Source organism: Pantherophis guttatus, chromosome 13 (assembly GCF_059756535.1).
Source record: "Pantherophis guttatus breed Tessera chromosome 13, ASM5975653v1, whole genome shotgun sequence".
Taxonomy (NCBI): Eukaryota; Metazoa; Chordata; class Lepidosauria; order Squamata; family Colubridae; genus Pantherophis; species Pantherophis guttatus.
Window position 1 is genome coordinate 16,873,320 of NC_142075.1, and position 24,283 is coordinate 16,897,602.

Here is a 24,283-nt window from a genome sequence, read left to right on the forward strand (position 1 = left end):
GCACTAATTACCTATGGCCCCCATTCCTTGTTCATAATGTGTGAATAGACCCTTAGGGTGCACTGTCCTGCCCTGGGGATCGGGGACGGGGACCACAAGTTAGGAAGAGGAGGAACCTGATTCAAAGCACAGCAACTCATGCATCTACATTGGTATTATTATTATTATTATTATTATTATTATTATTATTATTATTATTATTATTATTATTATTATTATTATTATTATTTTAAGGAGCCCCGGGGGAAGCTAACCTCTTCATGTTATGACTCATGCATTCCCATTGGATGGTGGCCTGTGCTTCAGACAGACCTCCTGCTAATCAAAATAAGACTTCAAGGTCCCACGGCGACGTATGTCACAGGTCCAGCAGTGGAAGCCTCCTCCCAAAGAATTGGCGTGGCGGATGTTCACTTTGATGGTTGAAATGCCTGCAGGCAAAAGAAGAGAAGGCAATTTCTCGAAGGTAATTTCCCCACCTCCCCCCATGGAATGAATGAGAAGTCAAACATGGGCATACACTGCCAAAAGCAATAGGTTTTCTAATTATGATATTGCATGTAAACCTTGAATTAGAAGACTCTATGAAGGTCTCAAATCCCATGCCACCCGCCCCAATGTCTGTCCAATCAGGGAGGAGTCATAGCAATAGCAGTTAAGACTTATATACCGCTTTACTGCCCTCTCTAAGCAGTTTACAGAGTCAGCGTATTGGCCCCCAACAATCTGAGTCCTCGTTTTACCAACCTGGGAAGGATGGAAGGCCGAGTCAACCTGGAGAGGCTCAGAATCGAACTTCTGGAGCGAGCAGTGAGTTAAGACTGTGGTACCGCATTATAACCAGTGTGTCCCCACGGCTCCTACATCTTTCATCCTCTTTCCAGGGCTGATCAGAAAGATGAAGTGGTATCTCTTTGAGGGAGACCTCACATCTCTCTAAAACGTGAAGGACATCTAGCCTTCTCTTAACCTTGAAGTGCAGGCAAAAATCTTGAAGGTTAAGGAGGCCAGCCATATCTCCAGATCTCAAAAGGACTGATCAGGAGTAAAGTTCAGCATTTTGTGCCTGCAACAGCTTTTGCTGACTTGGTGGCCTTCTAAGATGTTGAACTTCCAAACTCCAGCTTGAATTTTGGATCTAGAAGAGATTCCAATGCTTCTGGAGGACATTTACTTGGAGAAACACTGAGTCGGAGAAACACTGAGTTGGAGTAATCTGGGTTAAATTATCCTTAGGACAGGGATCGGCAACCCGCAGCTCTGGAGCCGCATGTGGCTCTTTCATCCCTCTGCTGTGGCTCCCTGTCGCCGGTCAGCACCACAATTTTGAGAGGAGCTTCTGGTTGGGGAGGGGAAGCATAACACGCCAGGAGGAGACTCTATGGCAAGGGGCGGGTTTACCGGTCGGCTCCAGAATTGAACAGGGGGCTTTCGGTTAGGACCTTTGTGGCTCTTTTGAGTATTTAAGATTGCCGATCCCTGCCTTAAGAAAATGTGTGTTCTACAGACACAAACTCTGAAAATAACTGTTCCATGAAATGATGGCCCATCTAGCTAAATTGGTCTTACCTAGGCTTTCAAAGAGCTTCTGGATCGGGGTTTCGTTGGCATCTACCATCACACGTTTCTCATCCAGCATCAGGACGTTCATGGAAAGCCATTTGGAAGACATCCACAGCGGATGATCTAGAGATGAAAACATGAGCACTCATGGATGTGTCTCACCGTGCAACCATCGCAATAGAACGTTGGCTTCCCAAGTCATGGGAAGTCCATATGGAAACAAAGCCAAACCTACTGTCAGGGATCAGAGGAAGCGGTGGATGAATGATTGTCCAGCCTGCCTTCTTGAAGAGATCAATCTAAGAGAGTCGGGAAGAAAAGAGAGACAGCTTCACACTGGGAAATCATATTGTTTTCTGCGTAGATTCTCCAGCTGTGCACTCCTAGTAAGTCTATTAGTTTCTCTGCTGTGACATAAAAACGATGGATGAATCAGCAGTTTAATCTGCCCGGCAACCAAGAATAGGATCATAATGGAAGAAGCTTCTCTTCCGATGCCAATTTCAACCTTTGCATGAGGGGTGGTATTCACTTAGGAGCCGAGGTGGCGCAGTGGTTAGAGTGCAGTACTGCAGCTACTTCAGCTGACTGCTAGTTCAGCAGATCAGCGGATCAAATCTCACCGGCTCAAGGTTGACTCAGCCTTCCATCCTTCCGAGGTGGGTAAAATGAGGACCCAGATTGTTGGGGGCAATATGCTATTTAGTATACTGTCTTTGGTGTAAGCCGACCAGAGTCCTAGGAGACTGGGCGGCATAGAAATATGAATAATAATAATAATAATAATAATAATAATAATAATAATAATAATAATAATAATAATAATAATAATAATAATAATAATAATAATAATACCTTTGCTACAGGTTTGCAAATGTGAGCGTACACATGTGTGCAGGACCTTCGCTTGCATGTGGTTACCTCCGCGCCTGCGCAGGTCCTTCCGTGCCTGTGCAGAGCCTTCCGCCCATGTACAGAGCATCAAAAACAGGATGTGGTTACATCCGGGCAGATAGGCAGAGCCTCCCACAGCCGCCACTACCAATTCGCCCGAACCGGATAAAACCAGCTAAATACCACCACTGCTTTGCATTTTGTTTGGCATTAAGATCTTCTTCTTTTTTTTAGCAAAATCTGATTTCCTGCGTGCCTATGTATGTAATGGAATGTGGGGGTGACCTTGGGGAATGAAGGGAAGAGCTGTTGCCTAGGAAACAGATAAGAGAGGCAGGAGCCTCCAGTGGTTTAATGATCAGAGGGAGAAACTTAGGAAGGATTCACCTTCCTAAAGGATCCAAACATTTAAGACTGGCAGTGGGAAGTTGTACTTTTCGATTGGTAAGAATTTCTTAATGTAGCCTTACAATAAAGTAAGAATTAGTTCATTTATTCCTGTTCTCTGTCTGGTTTACCTGGGAGAACTGACAGTATGTTTTTAAATGTTTTTACATTTCTTTTTCATTCACAGTCCAAGTTTAGCTTCCATCTACCCTCCGTTGAAAAGGGGCGGGGTGGCTCAGTGACTAAAATGCTGAGCTTCTCGATTGAAAGGTCGGCAGTTCCAGCGGTTCAAATCCCTAGCGCCGCGTTACGGGGTGAGCTCCCGTTCCTTGTCCCAGCTTCTGCCAACCTAGCAGTTCGAAAGCACGTAAAAAATGCAAGTAGAAACATAGGGACCATTTTGATGGGAAGGTAACAGCGTTCCATGCGCCTTTAGCATTGAGACATGCCGGCCACATGACCATAGAGACATCTTCAGATAGCGCTAGTTCTTTGGTTTTGAAACGGAGATGAGCACCGCCCCCTAGGGTCAGGAACGACTAGCACATATGTGCGAGGGGAACCTTTACCTTTACCTGACCCTCCGTTGACACTTTTTTATAGCTGCAGCAAGAATGGGAAAATTGCTGGACTCCTCAAATGCAACCCTCAGTCTTTTAATTGCATTAAGTAGAGATAAGGAGGCTGAAGAACAAATATTGCGTAACACAGTAACCCATAAATCATGGCTAGCAAGCCGTACTATCCCCCCCATATATATATATATATATATATATATATATATATATATATATATATATATATATATATATATATATATATATATATCCTGCTATATTATGATTTCATGCAATGGAATAATTTTTTTTTTAGTAGCATAGATGAGTGATGGCTAACCTTTTTGTCACCGTGTGAAGGGGGGGCGGGGGTTCTGAGAACTGTTTTGGAGAACCGGTAGCGGAAATTTTGAGTAGTTCTGGGAACCGGCAAATACCACCTCTGGCTGGCCCCAGAGTGGGGTGGGAATGGAGATTTTGCAGTATCCTTCTCTTGAAGTGGGGTGGGAATGGAGATTTTGCAGTACCCTTCCCCTGCCACGCCCGCCAAGCCACGCCCACAGAACCGGTAGTAAAAAAAAAAATTGAATTCCACCACTGCTTAGAATGGTTAGAAAGATTATAAATCAAGGACTATCTGAAGTACCCGATTCCTCTGTGAAGCCCTCTTACCTCGTTACAGGGGCGATCTGGATTAGAAAGCACGACCCCAGGGCCAATGATATTAAAAGTAGCATCGATGTGCATTGGGTTCGGGTCTTTGAAAGAAATAGTATGGACTCTATAGTCTGGAGCAAGATGTCTCCTCATCCACTCAATGCCCATGAAATTTGTAACCTGCGACAACAGAGAAAAGGAAAGCAAAAATGCATCTGGTTTCTACTGGAAATTCAGGAGGGCTGGAAACATGCCTGTTTCCAGCCTCCAGAGGGCCTCTGGAGCCTGGGGAGGCCGTTTTTGCCCTCCCAGAGGCTCGAAGAAAGCCTCCAGAGCCCAGGGAGGGCAAAAATGCCCACCCCTCCATGGTACAGGAGGCCCACCATGGCCATGCCCACCCAGCAACCGGGCAGAGAACCCCTTGCTAAAATTTTTGAAGCCCACCCCTGCAAAGCTCCCTCTATGATCCGAATCAAAGTGGACATTTGGACTTTCCCAAATTTTGTAACTTCAGCCCTGTTACTGTGATAATCCCAGTTCAGTGTTCAATTTCTTTTTTTGGGGGGGTATCAATGACTAGCCAAGATTAAGATCAATTTATTTAGAGCTAGCACTGGATGCAACCTTTAAACCAAATTTAATGTAACTGTGTGAGGTGTGATGAAAAGGAATTTTGTGTAACGGTTAAGGTTTTGGCTTAGAAACCAGGAGACAGTGAATTCTAGTTCCATCCTAGACAGGAAAGCTTGTTTTAATTTATACTAGTGTGTTCACACATGCTTTCGTTTGGTTGAACTTGTTAACACACTTTGAAAAAAAGGGAGAAAAAAATAACCGTACACTTACAGGACTTATAGCAGTGGTGGGTTGCCCCCGGTTCGCACCGGTTCTATAAAACCGGTAGTAAAACTGGCAGGAGGCTCCGCCCACTGACCCTGACATAATCAAAACGCTTCTGCGCTTGCACAGAAGAGTGTGTGCGCGAGCGGGCAAAGCAAGCGTGTGTGTGCGGCCCCGTTACGAACTGGTAGTAAAGGTAAGTAGAACCCACCCCTGACTTATAGATATTGTTCTGTCCCCGTCCCACACACGCACCCCCACAGACGGCCCGGAGTTAATAAGCCACACGACAAAGTCTTGAAAGATAAAGCTGGCAGCAACCCAGTGGCTGGCTGCCAATTCAGACTTTACTCACACAAAACAAAGAATAGACTGCAAGCATTCCGATAAAACAGGCAAAGTTTCAGCAATACAAGGATTAGTCCACATGCAGTCCGACAAGGCAGGCAGCAGTCCAGTAACGCAGAGATCATGGATTATTTCTAGTTTTTGCTCGTCACAAACTGAACCGGCCACCACACCCACATTTATACCCTGTGGGGTGTGGTCCAGTGACTCAGCTAATCTCTGGCATGCCTTCCCCTCTGCTGCGCACGCTTCTCCCTGCGCCGCTGTCGAGGATCCAGCTAGCACTTATCTCCTTCGTCGCTGTCCACCTGTGGCTGTGGGGACGTGCTTGGCTCTGGGCCTATCTCTTGGCCTTCGGTGTCCTCCAGAGGCATTGCCAGAGAGGAGGGTCCTGGAGAGGGAGACCTTGCCAACTCCTCTCCCTCACTCTCAGAGTCTGCATCTGTCGATAGCCCAGGCTCAGGCAACGGAGCAACAACAGATATATAAGATTTAAGGAAAACTTGAGGGAGGGGTCTTGATTGACTTACCTGACTTCTTTGCACAAAGATATCTCTCCCAGCTCTTATGAAGTCTGCAGCGTCAAAGCATGGCTCAAATTCAGTGGTGACAAATTTCCCCTGGGCAGCCAACTTGTGCCTGTCCTCCACGGTGCGGATGGGATAATCCTAATTTTTAAGACAGACATAGCACATGATCCTTGGGACCCAATGGAGGCAAAAAATATACACAGCCTTAAGGGGCTGCAGCAAGGAAAGTTCAGTGCCCAGAAGAGAAAAAAAGCACTTGTATATAAATAAACCCCACTCTCTCTCAGCACTGATTGTGTTACCTAGTTGGGTAATGAAATAACTGCAAGAAAACAGTCCAGTTCAGAAAGCATCAAAGACCTCATAGTCGTTCTCCTCCTCCTCTTCCTCTTCCTCTTTCCCCTTTCCCTCCTCCTCCACTCCGCAAACCCCACTCCCTTCTAGCAACTCATAATGTTACCTAGTTGGGTAATGACATGTCTGCAAAACAACCAAGTTCAGAAAGCATCAAAGATCCCACAGTCCTACTACTACTACTACTACTACTACTCTCCGCAAACCCTATTCTTTTTTAATACTGATGATATTACCTAGTTAGGTAATGAGATATCTGCAAAACAACCAAGTTCAGAAAGCATCAAAGATCCCACAGTAGTAGTAGTAGCAGTACTACTACTACTACTACTACTACTACTACTCTCCACAAACCCTATTCTTTTTTAATACTGATATTACCTAGTTAGGTAATGAGATATCTGCAAAACAACCAAGCTCAGAAAGCATCAAAGATCCCACAGTAGTAGTAGTAGTAGTAGTAGTAGTAGTAGTAGTCTCCACAAACCATATTCCTTTTTAATATTGATGATATTACCTAGTTAGTTAATGAGATATCTGCAAAACAACCAAGTTCAGAAAGCATCAAATACCCCATTGTAGTAGTAGTAGCAGTACTACTACTACTACTACTACTACTCTCCACAAACCCCATTCCTTTTTAATACTGATGATATTACCTAGTTAGGTAATGAGATATCTGCAAAACAACCAAGTTCAGAAAGCATCAAAGATCCCACAGCCCTAATCCTAGTCCTCCTCCTCCTCCTCCCCCCCTCCTCCACTCCACAAACCCCCCTCTCTAGCATTGATGATGTTATCTAGCCGGGTAATGAAACATCCGCAAGAAAACAACCAAGCTTACAGAGCCCCAAGGACCCCAGTGTTCAAATATTCTCTTCTATTGATTATTTTGGAGAATCAGAAAATGCTACCTGGTCGTAAAGCTCATCAGACATCGTGGGCTTCGGTGCTGTTGTCCATTTGGCTCCCTGGTGAAAATACTCTTTAATGACTCGGCGATACGCTCTATATTCAAAGAACCGGGCTCGCCACGCCATCGGCGCTTCGATGATTTCATTCCCAATTACAAGTAAAATGTCTCTCGGCATAGCTGCGTACATGCCTGCCAGGGAAATCGAGACACACAACACACGCCTGTTATTCTTAGGTAACAGTAACAGAGTTGGAAGGGAGCTTGGAGGTCATCTAGTCCAGGGGTTCCCAACCTTTCGGACCTCAGGCACCACTAAATTCATAATTTTAAATCCCGTGGACCACTCATACGATCTGCTTAATGACTGGCTGGGTGGGCGTGGGTAGGTGGTCATGTGACTGGGTGGGCGTGGCCAACTCGATGTCACTCACATCGAGGGGCGCCTCGCCTCCTCAGGGTGCCGTCCGCCAGACAATGTCGGCTGGCGACCCCCAGGGGGAGAGCCTTCTCTGTGGCGGCGCCCACCCTCTGGAACAATCTCCCCCCAGAGTTACGTACAATAACAGACCTCCAGATTTTTCGTCGGGCCCTGAAAACCCATTTATTTCAACTAGCTGGGCTGGCTTGAGTTAAATTTTAAATTGATTTTAAATCGGGTTGTTTTAATTTACGGCCAAAATATTTAATCAATATTTAATGTTTTTTATACTTTGGCTGTTCACCGCCCTGAGTCCTATTTGGAGAAGGGCGGTATAGAAATGGAAACAAACAAACAAATAAATAAATAAATAAATAAATAAATACTCGCCCCTCCCCTCCCACCCACTCCTCGCCTCCCTGCTCGAGCAACCAGCATGAGAAAGAGTTGGCAAAACAGCTGGCTCAGCTCAAATTGGACCTGACCGAGAAGGAGGCTCAGTAGAAGCACCTCCCTGAGGACTAGGAGCATAGGATTTCCAAGCAGAGGGAAGACCTGCGGGAGTGCAAGGCCAGGTACCGGCACCTGGAGGCTCAGCGGGCTGAGATGGTCAGCCAGTTCCAGGCCATGATGCAGTCCCACTGGAACAAGGCCCTCGGGCTCTTCGCCACCAGTGGCGCTTCCCTCCAGCCTTCGCCCAAAGCCCCACACCAGGAGGCCGAAGCAGACTGCAAATTGGAATTTCTGTCCCCCTCCGACCCATACAAAAAGACCCCGAAGGGGGAGACTCTCTGCAGCAACACAAACGTTCATTGCACGTATCCGTCCCAGGGGCCGTAGTTTGAGGACCCCTGATTTAGTGCAATATAAAAAAAATGCAAATAATTTTTCCACGGACCGCCAAAATTTTCTCACGGACTACCAGTGGTCCACAGACCACCAGTTGGTGACCGCTGATCTCGTTCAACCCCTTGCTCACGCAGGAGTCCTATACTATGGATTTGAACTGCCAAACTTTCCGATCAACAAGCTCAACGCCTTAAGCCACTGAGCCACCTAGCCAGGCTCAAAGAATGAAGTTAGTTTTAATATGTTCTATCCTATTTATTAAATGGGACATTTCAGAAGGCTGAGAAAAAAATTGAAGGAGGAACTGCCGTGACTCGGATTCGAACCGAGGTTGCTGCGGCCACAACGCAGAGTACTAACCACTATACGATCACGGCGTGCCACTGAAGAACTGAGTGGCTCTCCATCTCTGTGCTTTAGTATGGTTGTGCGCAATGCACATTGTCGATACACGACCACAACATTCAATGTTTCCAGTAAGGTTGCTTTTTGTGAATGATGCAGTTTGAATGAAAATATAGCAAAGAATGTTAAAATCCCAAGGATTGTCTTTTTTTTTTTCAAGTTATAAAAGAAAACATGATGGCCAGCAACTTACGTGTGCTCTGTGTGCTTTAGAAAAGAAAGTGCCACAATTTATACATTCAATCACACAGGTATGTGCGTTAAATTGATAAGCATCAATTTAGCAGGTAAACTGGCCTTCAAAGAACGGGGTGAGAAGTCAGACCTGTTTCTAGACCCCCTGGTTACCCTACAATATTTCCATCCTGTTTTTATCAACTCCATAATAATTGTAAACAAACTGTAAAATTGTTTTGTTTTTGTTTTTTTCATTTTGTTTTAAAATTTAATGTTGTTTTTTTTAATTTGGCCTTCCCTTTCTCTTTCCTGTGCTATTCTCCTAACATTCCTCCTTGCTAATAATTTTCCTTAAAGGTAAAGGTTCCCGTCGCACATATGTGATAGTTGTTCCCGACTCTAGAGGGCAGTGCTTGTCTCTGTTTCAAAGCTGAAGAGCCAGCGCTGTCCGAAGACGTCTCCGTGGTAATGTAGCTGGCATGACTAAATGACAAAGGCGCACGGAACGCTGTTACCTTCCCACCAAAGGTGGTCCCTATTTTTCTAGTTGCATTTTTTATGTGCTTTCGAACTGCTAGGTTGGCAGAAGCTGTGGCAAATAATGGGAGCTCACCCCATTACGCGGCACTAGGGATTCGAACCGCTGAACTGCCGACCTTTCGATCGACAAGCTCAGCGTCTTAGCCACTAAGCCACCATGTCCCTTTAATAATAATTAAATAATTAATTTAATATTTAATTTTTTAAAATAATTTTCCTTATCTGTTATAATTCCCCTTGCTGTTCTCATTTTTTTAAAAAAAATAATAATGACTTTTTAAATACAGGTAATCTTTGGCTTACTATAGTTCATTTAGTGACCGTTTGCAATTACAATGGCACTGGAAAAAAAGTGATTGATGACCATTTTTCACACTTCCGAGCGTTGCAACATTACCGTGGCCACATGATCAAAATTCAGAGGCTTGGCAACTGGCATGTACTCATGACAGTTGCAGTGTTCCGGGATCATGTGATTCCCTTTTGCGACCTTCTGACAAGCAAAGTCAATGGGGGAAGTCAGATTCACTAAACAACCATGTGACTAACGTAACAACTGCAGTGATCCACTTAAAAACTACGGCAAGAAAAGATCATAAAATGAGGCAAAAATAGTCTCGCTTAGCAACAGAGATTTGGGGCTCAATTGTGGTCATATGTGGAGGACTACCGGCAGTAAAAATTGTGTTTCTGGAACATAATGGGTGGCTTTGCGATCCAATATTTAAAACCAGCTGGACGCCCGTGCTTTGCTACAAAATTATGTGCTCGGGCTTGATAAATAGATACTTGCAGCTTGAAACTTAATGTAGAATGTGTAACTCCGTAGCATCAGTGTGTGTTAATATAATGCAACTGGCAGTTGGAACAGAGGGGAAGGGGGAGTAGAATGTCCCAGCTTGCAACATTCATTGGTATTCATCTGGCTAGCGTCCTGTCAGTGTATGAGAGAGTTGAGGGGTGTTTGGAAACTCAAACAGTATTTGCTGCGTGAACAAGGAGGAGACAGGAAGGAGGATGGGCGTGGCTTAGCTCAACTGTTCTATAATAAAGCTGCTTGCTGCTGTGAAAGTAAAACTGAAAGTGAAACTCCTCTCCTCTGCTTGTGTTTTGCATTTGGAACAGGTTTCTTTTCAGGTGGGGAGGGGGCAGAGCGTGTTAATAATAATATAGGAAATATTAATGCTCTGATGGTCATTTCAAAAAATCCTTTCTTAGTGAGCATCTAGAAGCCAAGAGGAACATACGTGGCAAATTTCAAGTTTGTAGGCTTTACGGTTCTGGAGATTTTGTGATTAATGCATGAGTGGTTTTCGCTTTTATATATATAGATAATAAATAAAGTGCCCCGATAATCAATAAGTAACTAGACTACAGAAAATGCACAGGTGTAAAGCACTAAACTTTGTTGAAAGCTATTCAGTAAAAAGTACCAGTAGATTCAAAATCAGGTGTTTTATATCGGGTTGACCAGTTGAGGATTTCTGGCCTCTTCACAATCACTCCCTCCATCTTCAAAATATTGCACATTTCTTCAATCTCAGCGATTGCTTTCTTGATATAATCCTCAGGAAAACTCTGGCCTCCGTACTTCTGATAAAATTCCCAGTACTTATCATAGGTATTAGCCTGGGGAAATAACAAAAAAGAAAGAAAAACCACAAACTCTTGTGTGAAACAAACTATTTACAGACAATTGCGCAAATGGTTTTTCCAACAGATGAACAAAAGAAGATTTCTCTGTTCTCGCAGAGAGGAATCACCGACTCCCCTAAAAAGGGGAAATTCCATAACACACTTTGTTATGGTTTGTTGAGTAAATCACGACTGGGTTCACAAACATTAATAGCAATAGCATTTAGGCTTATATACCATTTCACAATGCTTTACAGGCCTCTCTAAGCGGTTTACACAGTCAGCATATTTGCGCCCAACAATCTGGCTCCTCATTTTACCGACCTCGGAAGGATGGAAGGCTGAGTTAACCTTGAGCCTGGTGAGATTCGAACTGCCAAATTGCAGGCAGCCGGCAGCCGGCAGCCAGCAGCCAACAGAAGCGACCTGCAGTACTGCATTCTAACCACTGCGCCACCACATCTCTTGAAACCTAAACCTGGATCTCCAATCCCAATGGAACACTTTAACCCTCATGCTACACTGTCTCCCACAATTCCTGACCAACATGCTTCCTAATTATTAAATTAACCCTTAATCTGTTTTGCATGATGCATTAAAGCCAATAGATTAAATTCACACAAGATGCAAAACCAGAATAGCAATAGCAATAGCCCTTAGACTTATATGCCACTTCACAGTGCTTTTGCAGCCCTCTCTAAATGGTTTACAGAGTCAACTTATTGCCTCCAACAATCTGGGTCCTCATTTTACCGACCTTGGAAGGATATGTTTAATATTTTGTATATCAGCACCACAATCGCAACAGGGGGAATCCCTCCATTCCCACTGATACAAGGCAGAGGTGCTTCTTCTAGTGTCACAACCAGAGGTGGGCTGCTAGGGGTTCGAAAGGGTTCGGGAGAACCTCTAGCTAAGATTCTGTGCAGTTTGGAGAACCCTAAATCCCACTCATGGATGGCCCGGCCCACCCCACTCTGCCCCTCCCAGGAGTCCCCACACAGCCTGTTATGGATGCAGGTTAAGTGCAGGGCATGCACAGAGGCTCGGGGAGGGAGAAAAACGGGCCTACTGGAAGTTCGGGAAGGCTGGAAATGGACCCGTTTCCAGCCTCCAGAGGGCCTCCGGAGCCTGGGGAGGCCATTTTCACCCTCCCGGAGGCTTGAAGAAAGCTTCTGGAGCCTGGGGAGGACAAAAACACGCCCCCCCAATGATGCAGGAGGCAGACTAGGCCATGCCCACCATGGCCACACCCACCCAGTAACCGGGCAGAGAACCCCTTGCTAAAATTTGTGAAGCCCACCCCTGGTCACAACTAATTCTGTTCAATTTCATCCAGACAGAGCAAGGCAGGTGATAAGAGGGATCACTAATGGTCAGGCCAGAAGAAGGTACAAGAAGATACACAGCAGTGGAGCCAGGAGTCTTTCCTTAGAAGACTTTCCTAGAAACAGTTATAAAGACTAGAGAACAGGCCGTTCCTGCTCCTGAAGACACTTCCCACAGGTCTCTCAACTCCATGCCCTCCATCGTTGTTGACTCTCAGGCTGTGAGATTTGTGCTGCTGGAATTACCGCAGTAGCAGTTTCAATCACGTGTATGGTTCAAGGGCCAGGACAGATTTTCCAGCAACAAGTAATCGTCCTAAAGCTTCCGAGATAAGTTGGGTGTCATGCGGACTGGATCCCAAACGGCCAGCTCAGCAACTTTCAAGTTGTGTTTTCGTTCATTTGTTTTCGGCTCTTCTAAATGTCATCTGAGACCATCGCTGCATCCAGCAGGATGGCCACGCTTGCAAAGGTGATGACTTCAGCTTCCACAATCCATGCCCTCTGTGGACTTGGATCCATGAAAGCTCAGGCAATCATCCCTCTGCGCAATAATTGCTTTTGCTGCAAAAAATGAATAGTCTGGAGCCTTGGTAGTACAGTGGTCTAAAGCACCCTGTTATTAAGACCAGCTGCCTACAATTACTGCAGGTTCGAATCTCGCCAGGCTCAAGGTTGACTCAGCCTTCTATCCTTTCTTCTTTTTTAATTTTAAAACAAAACTTCATTGATTGTTAAAAAACATTTAAAACATACAAGTTTCTCTCAATCAAGAAATAAATTTACATATACAGTACATAAACTTCACCTATTGACTGATTTCCGTTATTCTATATACATACATATATACAAACATACAGTAACATATTTCATATTCTATCCTTCTGACAGTGCTGTTTTTAATTATATTAATTTCTTCTAAATTTCATCTCTACCCATTTCCTTTCCTCTGGTTTATCCATTGGTACCATCTATTCCATATTGCATAATATTTTGAGTCCTCCTTATCCTGTAACTCTAAAGTTAGTTTGTCCATTTCTGCGCATGTGTATATTTTTTGTATTAGTTCCTGGTCAGTTGGCAGTCGGTCGCTTTTCCAAAATTGTGCTAGCGCTAATCTAGCCGCTGTGATTATATGAAGCGTTAGGTATTTTATGTCATTTCGGATGTTCTTTTTAATCATGCCTAATAGAAAAATCTCAGGTTCTAATTCAATTTCATAATCTGTTATTTCTCTTATCCATGTAATAAGCTGACTTTGTATAAATATACAAAAGGATGAAGGCTATTGCTTAGCGCATTGTAAGCCGCCCTGAGTCTCCGGAGAAGGGCGGCATATAAATCAAATTAAAAAAAAAAAAAAAACCTCACATAAGAGTCTAAAACTTTACTTATCTTCTATCTTATGAACAAGTCAAGGGCAGAAAACGCCAGTTTTCCTTCCTTCTTCGAAACCAGAAAGCAGGACAAGAAGCAACAGGTGGAAGATCATTAAAGAGATCCAACTTAGAATTAAGGAAACTTCAGAGAGTAAAGACTCACCTTCACCTCCACTGTGAAAGGAGGAACACGGGCATTTTCGGCTCTCCCCACAATGACTTCTTCCAGTGGGTCCCATTCATTGTAGGCAGAGACAGGACAATTTTCTGGACTAGGGTCAGGAACTTTGGAGGGTTCAGCAGCAGCAGCAGCAACAGGAGGGCAGGGAGCATTGGAGGCCGCTGCAGCCTGGGTGCTCTGGAAAGTTCGCTGCACCCATCCCGTGACGACTCTTCCAAACTTGAATTGAAAAGCAAAAACAACCATCAGAAGTAGGGGGGGGAAATCATAGCGGTGTGTGACTAGATGGGGCCTATCATAAGGTTTTCGGTTCCAGGGAAACAATGATTGGACTGCCATTTGTCAGAAACGGGGTAGGGCAGTGATGGCGAACCTTTTCAGCACCGAGTGCCCAAACCGGAGCACCATAAACCTGAAGACCAACTGGGCAGCACACACATGCCTGGTTTTTGGCCATTTTTTGGCTGTTTTCAAGCCATTTTCAGGCCATTTTCAGGCCGTTTCTGGCCCAAAAAATGACCCAAAAACAGCCTGAAAACGGCCTGAAAATGGCCCAAAAAACACCCTGTTTTTTGGCCATTTTCAGGCCGTTTTCTGGCTCTCCGGCACCCGCGAAGACCAACTGGCCAGCTCCAAAAACCAGAAGAGCAGCTGGCAAGGCACGCGTGCCTACAGAGAGGGGTCTACGTGCCACCTTTGGCACATGTGCCATAGGTTCGCCATCATGGGTGTAGGGTCTTTCCTGCTTGGGCAGGGGGTTGGACTAGATTGGGAGTCAGCAAGCTGCGGCTCTGGAGCCATATGCGGCTCTTTCATCCTCCTGCTGTGGCTCCCTATCGGCTGAACCAACCACTGGCTGGCCCGATTCCTCGCTCTCCCCTTCCAGTCACTTAAACAAACCATGGCTTAGCAAAGTCTGGGAACCGGGTTACAAAGAGCAACCGAAAGCACGGTGTTGAATCAGCCAGCCTAACTTTCTACATCAACCCAGCATCCGTCCATGTTGGGATATCACTGGCTTCCCCACCTTCAAACTAGGGGTGAAATCCAGCAGGTTCTGACAGGTTCTGGAGAACTGGTAGTGGAAATTTTGAGTAGTTCGGAGAACCAGCAGCGGAAATTTTGAGTAGTTTGGAGAACTGGTAGCGGAAATTTTGAGTAGTTTCGAGAACTGGTAGCGAAAATTTTGAGTAGTTCAGAGAACCAGTAGCAGAAATTTTGAGTAGTTTCGAGAACCAGTAGCAGAAATTTTGAGTAGTTTGGAGAATCAATAGCGGAAATTTTGAGTAGTTTGGAGAACCAGAAGCAGAAATTTTGAGTAATTTGGAGAACCAGTAGCAGAAATTTTGAGTAATTTGGAGAACCAGTAGCAGAAATTTTGAGCAGTTTGGAGAACCAGTAGCAGAAAATTTGAGTAGTTCGGAGAACCGGCAGATATTACCTCTGGCTGGCCCCCGAGTGGAGTGGGAATGGAGATTTTTCAATATCCTTCCCCCAGGAGTGGGGAGGGAATGAATATTTTGCAGTATCCTCCCCCTGCCACACCCACCAAGCCATGCCCACAGAACTGGTAGGGAAATTTTTTGAATTTCACCCCTGCTTCAAACATTCCAGTGTTGCAAGAAGAAGAGATTCAACTTTTAGTAAGTTCTTCTACTCAAGGCAAACCCCCTTAGTAGAAGAGGCTGCACTTGTTCCCTACCAGCTGTTGGGAAAAACTAGACTGACAAGTTGCCTAGGAGCAAGTATGCCCTATCTTCTTGCAGAGTGCAAATGATCAGCATTCCCAGCCCAAAATGGGAGGATAGGCATGTGTGCTGGGTCAGCAGAAGGTTGGAGAGGGGGGAAGAGCCCCTCCTCCCCAGAGAAGGCATGTTGGAGCACGGAAAGGGAAGATTCATAAGATCTCAAGCTCGGTTTTTTTAGAGTTTGTCCATCTCAGGCAGGTTAGGTCTGACTTGAAGGAAAAAGACAGCTAGATCTACAGAAACCCAGAGGAGGACTGAAACCATCTGAATGAACAGGTCCAGTGCAATCCACATTGATGAAAAAAATGGTATGGATCATAATGTCACAATATAATATAATAACAGAGTTGGAAGGGACCTTGGAGGTCTTCTAATCCAACCCCCTTCTTAGGAAGGAAACCCTACACCACTTAAGGCAAATGGTTATCCAACATCTTAAAAACTTCCAGTGTTGGAGCATTCACAACTTCTGGAGGCAAGTCGTTCCACTGATTAATTATTCTTATTGTCAGGAAATTTCTCCTTAGTTCTAAGTTGCTTCTTTCCTTGCTTAGTTTCCACCCGTTGCTTCTTGTCCTGCCCTCAGGTGCTTTGGAGAATAGCTTGACTCCCTCTTCTTTGTGGCAACCCCTGAGATATTGGAAGACTGCTATCATGTCTCCCCTAGTCCTTCTCTTCATCAGACTAGACATACCCAGTTCCTGCAACCGTTCTTCATAGGTTTTAGCCTCCAGTCCCCTAATCGTCTTTGTGGTTCTTCTCTGCACTCTTTCTAGAGTCTCCACATCTTTTTTACATCGTGGCGACCAAAATTGGATGCAGTATTTGCAAGTGTGGCCTTACCAAGGCCTTATAAAGTGGTATTAACACTTCACGTGATCTTGATTCTATCCCTCGGTTTATGCAGCCTAAGAACTGTATTGGCTTTTTTGGCAGCTATGTTTATTAATTTATTTATTAATTTAACTTATATACCGCCCTTCTCCCCAGGGGGACTCTATACTATATACTGTAGCCCAGCCCTTTGCACTAGCAACGCACGGATGAAAGTACCTTAATCCCGTTTTCTAGGGTGATACCATGATATTTACGTCTCACATTTATGTGGACTCAGGATACACAATTTGTCGCTCCACACCCTCCATCCTGACACCAAGAAGTGAGATTCTTGAGAAAACAGACCATAGTCTCCTGCCAACTCCGTGGACAGAAAGTTCCTTACAGATGCAGCCAGGAATTTTCTGGCTTTACGGTTCCAGTTGTGTGCAATTCCCATGCCCCTCACAAATCTCGTGTGTCATTTACACAGCCCAACTTGTCTTTCCTCCCGCCCTTCCTCCAAGCATCCCCACTGAATCCTACGTTGGAGTTGCATCTCAGGAAATCTTGTGCCTTTGAATAAAATCTCTGATTGTTCACATATTTTTCAGAGCCTTGGTGGTGCAGCAGACTAAAGTGCTGTTAAGTAGCACCAGCTGCCTGCAATTACTGCAAGTTCAAATCTCACCAGGCTCAAGGTTGACTCAGCCTTCCATCCTTTCGAGGTAGGTAAAATGAGGACCCGGATTGTGGGGGCAATAAGCTGACTTTGTATAAAAAAGAACACTGCTTAGGTGTCTCCCGAAAGCCCTACTAAGCAGGTATATACAAAAGTATGAAGGCTATTGTTTAACGCATTGTAAGCCGCCCTGAGTCTCCAGAGAAGGGCGGCATATAAATCGAACCAATAAATAAATAAATAAAGTATCTTCCAGACTTCTGGTTTTTGGCGCTCCGCTAGACTAACACGCGTCTCTTCCTGCAAAGTCACAGTTTTGGGAGTACACAGGTGAGGTGAGAAATCTCAGCTGGCGGTTAGCACATCAGCTAATAACCATCTATCCAAGTTCAGCATATTTTATCCAGCTCAGAAACCCTGGAAGCTGCCTCTCTAGGAATGAAGAATCCCATGTCAAGACAAGAAAGGAAATGGGAGATCAAGTGATGCCGTTTTTCCTGTCTTTCCACTGCTATCTTCCTGCCTGCGCAGTGAACTTGATTTTTTCCTTCACTTGAAAAATCTCTATGGGCTCTTCACAAAGCAGAAGTTTCCTTGTCCGTTTTTTCTCGCACTACTGAGTTTGCAGAATGAACAGATGACGATGGACTAGATTTGCCCTCCCCAATTCTGATTTGTTTTAACAGATTATCAGAGTTGGAAGGGACCTTGTAGGTCATCTACTCCAACCCCCCACCTAAGCAGGAGACCCTACACCATTTCTGACAGATGGCAGTCCAGTCTCTTCTTGAAAGCCTCCAGTGATGAAGCTCCCACAACTTCCAAAGGCAACTTCTGTTCCATGGGTTGATTGTTCTCAGTGTCAGAAAATTTCTCCTTATTTCCAGGTTGAATCTCTCCTTGATCAGTTTCCACCCATGATTCCTTGTCTGGCCTTCAGGTGCTTTGGAAAATAGCTTGACCCCTTCCTCTCTGTGGCAGCCCCTCAAGTATTGAAACACTGCTATCCTGTCTCCCCTGGTCCTTCTCTTCACTAGACTAGCCATGCCCAGTTCCTGCAACCATTTGTCAAATGTTTTAGCCTCCATTCCCCTAATCATCCTGGTTGCTCTTCTCTGCACTTTTTGTAGAGTCTCAACATCTTTTTTATAGTGTGGTGACCAAAACTGGATGCAGGATTCTAGGTGTGAACTTACTAAAGGCTTTATATAAAGCTTCAAATGGCATTTGAATGCCATTTCGAGCAGAGGGCTTTTCAAATGCCCAGCATCTCCTTCTCTGTGTGTGCGTAAGTCCACAACTGCATGTTTAAGTCTTGGTTGACTCCTTGGCCTTTGCCTGGGTAAGTTTTCTTGCCAAGATTTCAGAAATGATTTGCCATTGCCTCTTTCCCAGGGCCAAGAGGGAAGGGAATGGCCTAAGGTCACCCAGTTGGCTTTGTGCCTAAAATGGAACTAGAATTCACTATCTCCTGGTTAACCATGACACCAAGCCGCCTCTCTGTTTGTTCGCAGAGCATATAAAGAATGAGTCTGTTGACACCTCCGTCCTGAGATTTAAACTTTGGCACAGAAACACTCACTGTCCCCAAATTTGCCCAGGACAACAGAGATAGGCAGCTAAATGACATATGTAAATTTAGACTCTGGACTTCAAGGTTCAAGGGGTTGGGGGTGGGGAAGGTGAGTGGAATCTTTTTTCCCAAGGAACAAGTCAAAATCAAAACTTTTATTACAGACTTTAAGCCAGAGAGCCTATGGAACAGATCAGATTTGATGCAAGTGAACAATTACTTACAGTAAACAGTAACAGAGTTAGGAGGGACCTTGGAGGTCATTTAGTCCAACCACCTGCTCACTCGGGAGACCTGTACTAGGGATTCGAACCGCCGAACTGGCGACCTTTCTGATCGACAAGCTCAGTGTCTTAGCCACTGAGCCACCTAGTTCAACAAGGAGCTTAGTTATAGTTAATTTTCACAACTATTTCCCTTGTAGGAATGGAAGGAAGGATTTAACCAAAATTAACCCAAAAGGGATCAAAGATACGGACAGATGGGAGTTGAAGCTCTTTGGAGAGAAAAGGGAAGACAGGAATTTCAAGGACATTTAAATTTGATTGCCAAAAAGCGCCACATTTTTTAAAAAAATAACATAAAATAAAATCCCTATCTGAACTTTTCCTTCCAAAGTTCCAAACCTTTGCAATTTGGTTGGATCAAAATTGACCTTCCATGCAAAGAAACCCCCCCAGCCCCCCCAAAGGCAAGTTTTGAAAGTTTGCTCCAAGGTTTTTCTTTTTCTTTCTCTTTAAATTGATTTTCTATTAAATACATTTCTTAACGCTTAATAAACATCATATGGTCTGGGTATTTAATTTGCTTAAACAATACAAATGGACATTCTTAATCTCCTTCCCCCCCCTTTTTTTCCAACCCTGAGCAAAATAAGATTCCATGTTTGATAATATTTCTACCTCTTCTTTCTGTTTAATTTTTTCAATGCCAATCTATCCATTTCTGCGCAATCTAGTCTCTTCCTGAGTCTGACTATCTTTTCATCTCGTTTTTTCGTTTGGTTTTATTTTGGTTTTTTTAAACTCCCAGGGGAATCCACGGGAAGTAGGATTTCGCCTACCAGCCGCACCTCCTCAAAATCCCACCCAACGCCAATTCCCTGCGCTCCCCTGACTTTGCGCGTGGGGGAGGTTTCCTTGGTGCACCCTCACGAGCGATGGCTGGCATTGCTTGGATCGCGCTACCTAGGATCGCTCGCCCTCCTACCCTCGCCTGAATAACAAGCGCTCTGGGCTCCGATCCTCGACGCGCTTCTCCCGCTTGCTATCCAGACTATCCTAAACTTGATTTGTTGGCACCCAACGCGCTGAATCAGGTCTGGACAAGCCCCAGCAAGAGTTTGACTATTCAACCCACACGTGCTCAGCTGGAATGAGCTGCAACTTTGGTTTTGCGTCGCCCCGAGTTTTCAAGGAGCTGTGCGAATTCAGAAAGCGGCTTCAAGTTTCCTTCCTGCCACCGGATTCAGCGGGTTGTGTGAACGGGACCGGGGTGCTTTCTTTCCCAGCCGGCTGCAAGGGGCGCTTACCCTCGACCCAATGTAATGCACGGCTTCGGCCCCTCGACTGCCTCCGCGCAGGCACCGCACGCGCAGCATCCTCGCTTTTTGGTTTTTTTGGTTTTTTTTTCTCCCCCCGGGCTGGTTCGGATCCCCGTCCCGAGCAATCGTGCGCGCAACCGATCCGGCTCGCACCTACAGGTTAACGCCAAAGAAAAGCTGAAGCTGTGCGCTTTTGAGCGCAGCTTTGCGCACGCCCCTTGCGCGGTGCCTATTGGCTGGCCCGGCCGGGAGGCTGGGTAGGGGTGGGTGGGGGGCAAGGCGAGCTGCATTCCGCCTTCTTGGTTGCTTTTTATAGCTGGAATGAATGGGGAAGGGTCTCCTGGGCGCTGCCTCCCGTTCCCAACTCCCAGCAGAATGTACGGGGACGACTAACCATCGGTTGAATTCAGTCCTAGCCCAGGGAGGGTCTCCAATTTTGGCAACTTTAAGGCTGTACCCAGTGGTGAAATCCAAATTATTTTACTGCCGGCTCTATGGGCGGGGCTTGGTGGGTAGGGTGTGGCTTGGTGGGCGTGGCCTAGCGAGCTCATCTAGTGGTATCAGGGAGACAGCCCACGATGTTTTATGCTGTGCTCCCCACCCTCTGTAACGTCTTTCTATTCGCGGCTGTCAAGCCAGCATATCACACCATGGGTGTGAGGACATTTTCTATTGTGGACCGGTAAAATGAGGTCATCAGTTGTTGTTCCACTTTATTTTTTCACATGACCCTAAGGAAGGTGTTGGCCATGGTGAGTTGGCCATGGTGAGTTGGCCATGGTGAGTTGGCTGTGGTGACTGGCCATGGTGAATTGGCCATGGCGAGTTGGCTGCACTCAGTTGGCTGTGATGAGTTGGCCATGATGAGTTGGCCATGGTGAGTTAGCCATGGTGAATTGACCATAGTGAGTTGACTGCACTCAGTTGGCTGTGACAAGTTGGCCATGGTGAGTTGACTATGGTGACCTGGCCATAGTGAGTTGGCTCTGGTGAGTTGGCCATGGTGAGTTGGCCATGGTGAGTTGACTGTGATGACCTGGCCATGGTGACTTGGCCATGGTGAGTTGGCCGTGGTGAGTTGACCATGATGACCTGGCCATGGTGACCTGGCCATGGTGAGTTGGCCATGGTAAGTTGGCTGCATTCAGTTGGCCATGGTGAGTTGCCCATGGTGAGTTGGCCATGGTGAGTTGACTGTGGTGAGTTGGCCATGGAGACTTGGCCATGATGAGGTGGCTGTGGTGTGTTGGCCATGGTGAGTCGGCTGTGGTGAGTTGGCTGCAGCAAGTTGGCTGTGGCAAGTTGTCATAGACCCAACGTGGGTGCCAGGTTTAGTACAGACATGGTCCACCATCCTATGCCAGGGATAGAACTTCTGGATGGGCCAATAATCAGATGACCCAGTTCCTGAGAAAAGCTTCATTAGGTAGAATTGTAATCCCATCTTTTCTTTGTATATGTGGGTTTGTTTGTTTGTTTTTTTAAAGCATTTTCTTCTTATTTCGGGTTATTTGGGGTATGGTAAATGATTTATTGGGTCCGTGGTGCTCTCTAAGCTTGCTTATTTTCTTGCAGACGTTTCATTACCCAACTAGGTAACATCATCAGTGCTAGCAGGGAAAAGAGTGATATAGAAAGTACATCTCTGACCACTGAGGGCTGTATACTTTTCTGCCAACCCTTTTCTCTCTTGAGTTCCAGAGATGATGGCACTATTTTGGGGGGTGGGGTGGGGGTGTCATTCAGCATTCCTCTCAATGTTTCAGAGGTGCCCAGAATTTTTGTGATGCATATTTTTGATACCTTGGCTTGACATTCATTTCACTTTCCTGTCATTCTGGAAGGCAGCCCAGGTAAGGGAAGCTGGGAACAAAGCCAGCAAAAATTGACAAAAAAATCTTGGCTAGCTTGTGCACCTCTGGCAATAATTGAATTCCAGGGACAGCAGAAGACTGGAATTGAATTAAGAGGCGCTTGGTCATCTCCCTTGATTAAATTTAAATGAACCAGCTTTGATTTAGCAAGTTCTCTGGTTAACGTAGGCAAAGGGTCAGCAGGATGAAAGTCCTCAGAGGTCCTTGGTGCTCTCTGAAGTTGGTTGTTTTCTTGCAGACCCAAACTAAGCCCTGATGGTGTTACCTAATTTGGGTAATGAAAGGTTTTCAAAGGGTTAAAAAAAAGTTTTTTCTCAAACTTCATGGGCAGATCCAAGGATCTTTCTTCTTCTTGATGTGCCATATCCATCCTCGCATGTTGGCGATCATGTTGGCAGTTCTATTTTTACCAATAGCCGCACGAAAAAGTGCCGTTAAGTTTTGTCCAAACCGGTCCCTTAGGTTTTGAAGCCATGATGTTCTTCCTCTGTCTGGACCTCGTTTGCCTTCAATCTCTCCCTGGAGGGTTAAGTGAAGGATGTCGTATTTTTCTGGGTGTCACATCATATTTATTTATTTATTTATTTATTTATTTATTTATTTATTTATTTATTTATTTATTTATTTAGTTAGTTAGTTAGTTAGTTAGTTAGTTAGTTAGTTAGTTAGTTAGTTAGTTAGTTAAATTTATATGCCGCCCTTCTCCCGAAGGACTCGGGGCAGCTCACAAAAGGTTAAAAACCAAAGAACAATAAAAAAAATATGATTAATTTAGCATAATTAAAATCCCACAATTTAAAACCCATATTAAAACCAAATAAACCCCCTCCCCCAGATCAGATGAATTGTTTAAAAAGCCATGTCTGTAAGTCCTTGCATGTCGAAAATATTCTAACTTTTGCTTTTTTTTAATGGTTTTGATGGTTTTCCCAGGCAGCTTATCACCTCCTCATTTGTGATTTTGTTAACCCAGCTTATACGTAACAGTCGCCTGCAAATCCACATTTCAAATGCTTCTAGTCTTTTCAAGTGGCTTTCTGTAAAATGCCAACTCTCAACTCCGTAGAGCTGGACAGAAAACATGTAGCATCTGACAAGCCAGGATCTTTAGGGTGCTGTTAACACGCTGCTTTGCGTGTTATGAATCACATTTAGGGTATCTGCAGATCTGTGTCTGAAGGTTGAATCGTGGCAAGCGGACCAAACTGACAATCCTGGACATAAATTGTTTCAACTCCTACCCTCAAAACGACGCTATAGAGCACTGCACACCAGAACAACAAGACACAAGGACATTTTTCCAAATGCCATCACTCTGCTAAACAACTAATTCCCACAACACTGTCAAATTAACTACTAAGACTGTATTACTATTCTTCTTCTCATCCTTACAAGTACCTATCTCTTCCCACTTATGGCTATATCCATGTTGCTTGTATCTTTACAAGTTATATTGTTTTTATTGGTTTCTAGTATGATTTGATTGCTTATTAGTATCCTATGACTATCATTAAGTGTTGTGTATTATGATTCTTGATGAATATATTTTATTCTTGACGAATATATGGTTAACAGTCCAACAGTTTAGTCCAGTTGCCATGATTCAACCTTTAGACACCTTTTTTTACAAAAATAGTTTTTATTAAACATTTTCCAACTTTAAAAAAACACAAGTACACAGAAAAAAAAGAAAAACAATACAAATACAAACAAATTAAAAAACCATCAACACAACAATGTAAGTATAATTTTACAGCTTTAGACACCTTTGGCCTGGATGATTGAGTTTTCACTGACCTGTTTTTTGCAGACCAACCGAAGTTCTTTTAAGGAGTCAGACTAAGTGAATGAGACTACAGATCCATCTAAGTCCTGCTTTTGGCACGAACAACGTCTCTCCAAGGTTTCAGCCTAATTGAGAGGGGTATTTCCTCATCCTATTTACAGATGCTGAGGATTGATGAGGCCACGTTCTGCACGCCCAGAAGATGGCCTTTTTCCCGAATGGCTGATACTCATTTCCATAGAGTATAGATGTGCTTTGGGCCATGAATACAGGACTGACATCTTACACCCTGCTATTTCTTAA

General features: G+C 44.7%; 1 protein-coding gene and 1 non-coding gene across 3 annotated transcripts; both read right to left on the reverse strand.

The window, feature by feature from the left end:
- Positions 1-215: 215 nt before the first annotated feature.
- On the reverse strand, positions 216-20,527 carry GATM (glycine amidinotransferase). 2 transcript variants are annotated; one of them, XM_034434658.3, is made up of 9 exons: positions 20,309-20,527; positions 13,941-14,177; positions 10,869-11,064; positions 7,045-7,235; positions 5,777-5,914; positions 4,074-4,238; positions 1,799-1,862; positions 1,570-1,686; positions 216-431 (listed from the first exon to the last, which is right to left on the reverse strand). In XM_034434658.3, the coding sequence occupies exons 1-9, from the start codon at positions 20,375-20,377 to the stop codon at positions 319-321; spliced, it is 1,290 nt and encodes a 429-aa protein (XP_034290549.1). In that variant the 5' UTR covers positions 20,378-20,527; the 3' UTR covers positions 216-318. The 2 variants fall into 2 exon arrangements, with proteins under 2 accessions (XP_034290549.1, XP_087734337.1); XM_087878211.1 differs by lacking the exon at positions 4,074-4,238 and having other exon boundaries at positions 20,309-20,497.
- On the reverse strand, positions 8,619-8,690 carry TRNAH-GUG (transfer RNA histidin (anticodon GUG)). Its single transcript has one exon. It is a non-coding gene; the product is annotated as a tRNA-His (tRNA).
- Positions 20,528-24,283: the final 3,756 nt, after the last annotated feature.

Excerpts from the sequence above, each read along its gene's own strand:
- GATM (XM_034434658.3), bottom strand. The coding sequence starts at position 20,377 with ATGCTGCGCGTGCGGTGCCTGCGCGGAGGCAGTCGAGGGGCCGAAGCC. Across the intron at positions 7,236-10,868 it reads ACCTGATTTTGAATCTACTG|GCATGTACGCAGCTATGCCG; the intron begins GTACTTTTTACT and ends TTTCCCTGGCAG. Across the intron at positions 1,863-4,073 it reads CAGATCGCCCCTGTAACGAG|ATTGATCTCTTCAAGAAGGC; the intron begins GTAAGAGGGCTT and ends CGACTCTCTTAG.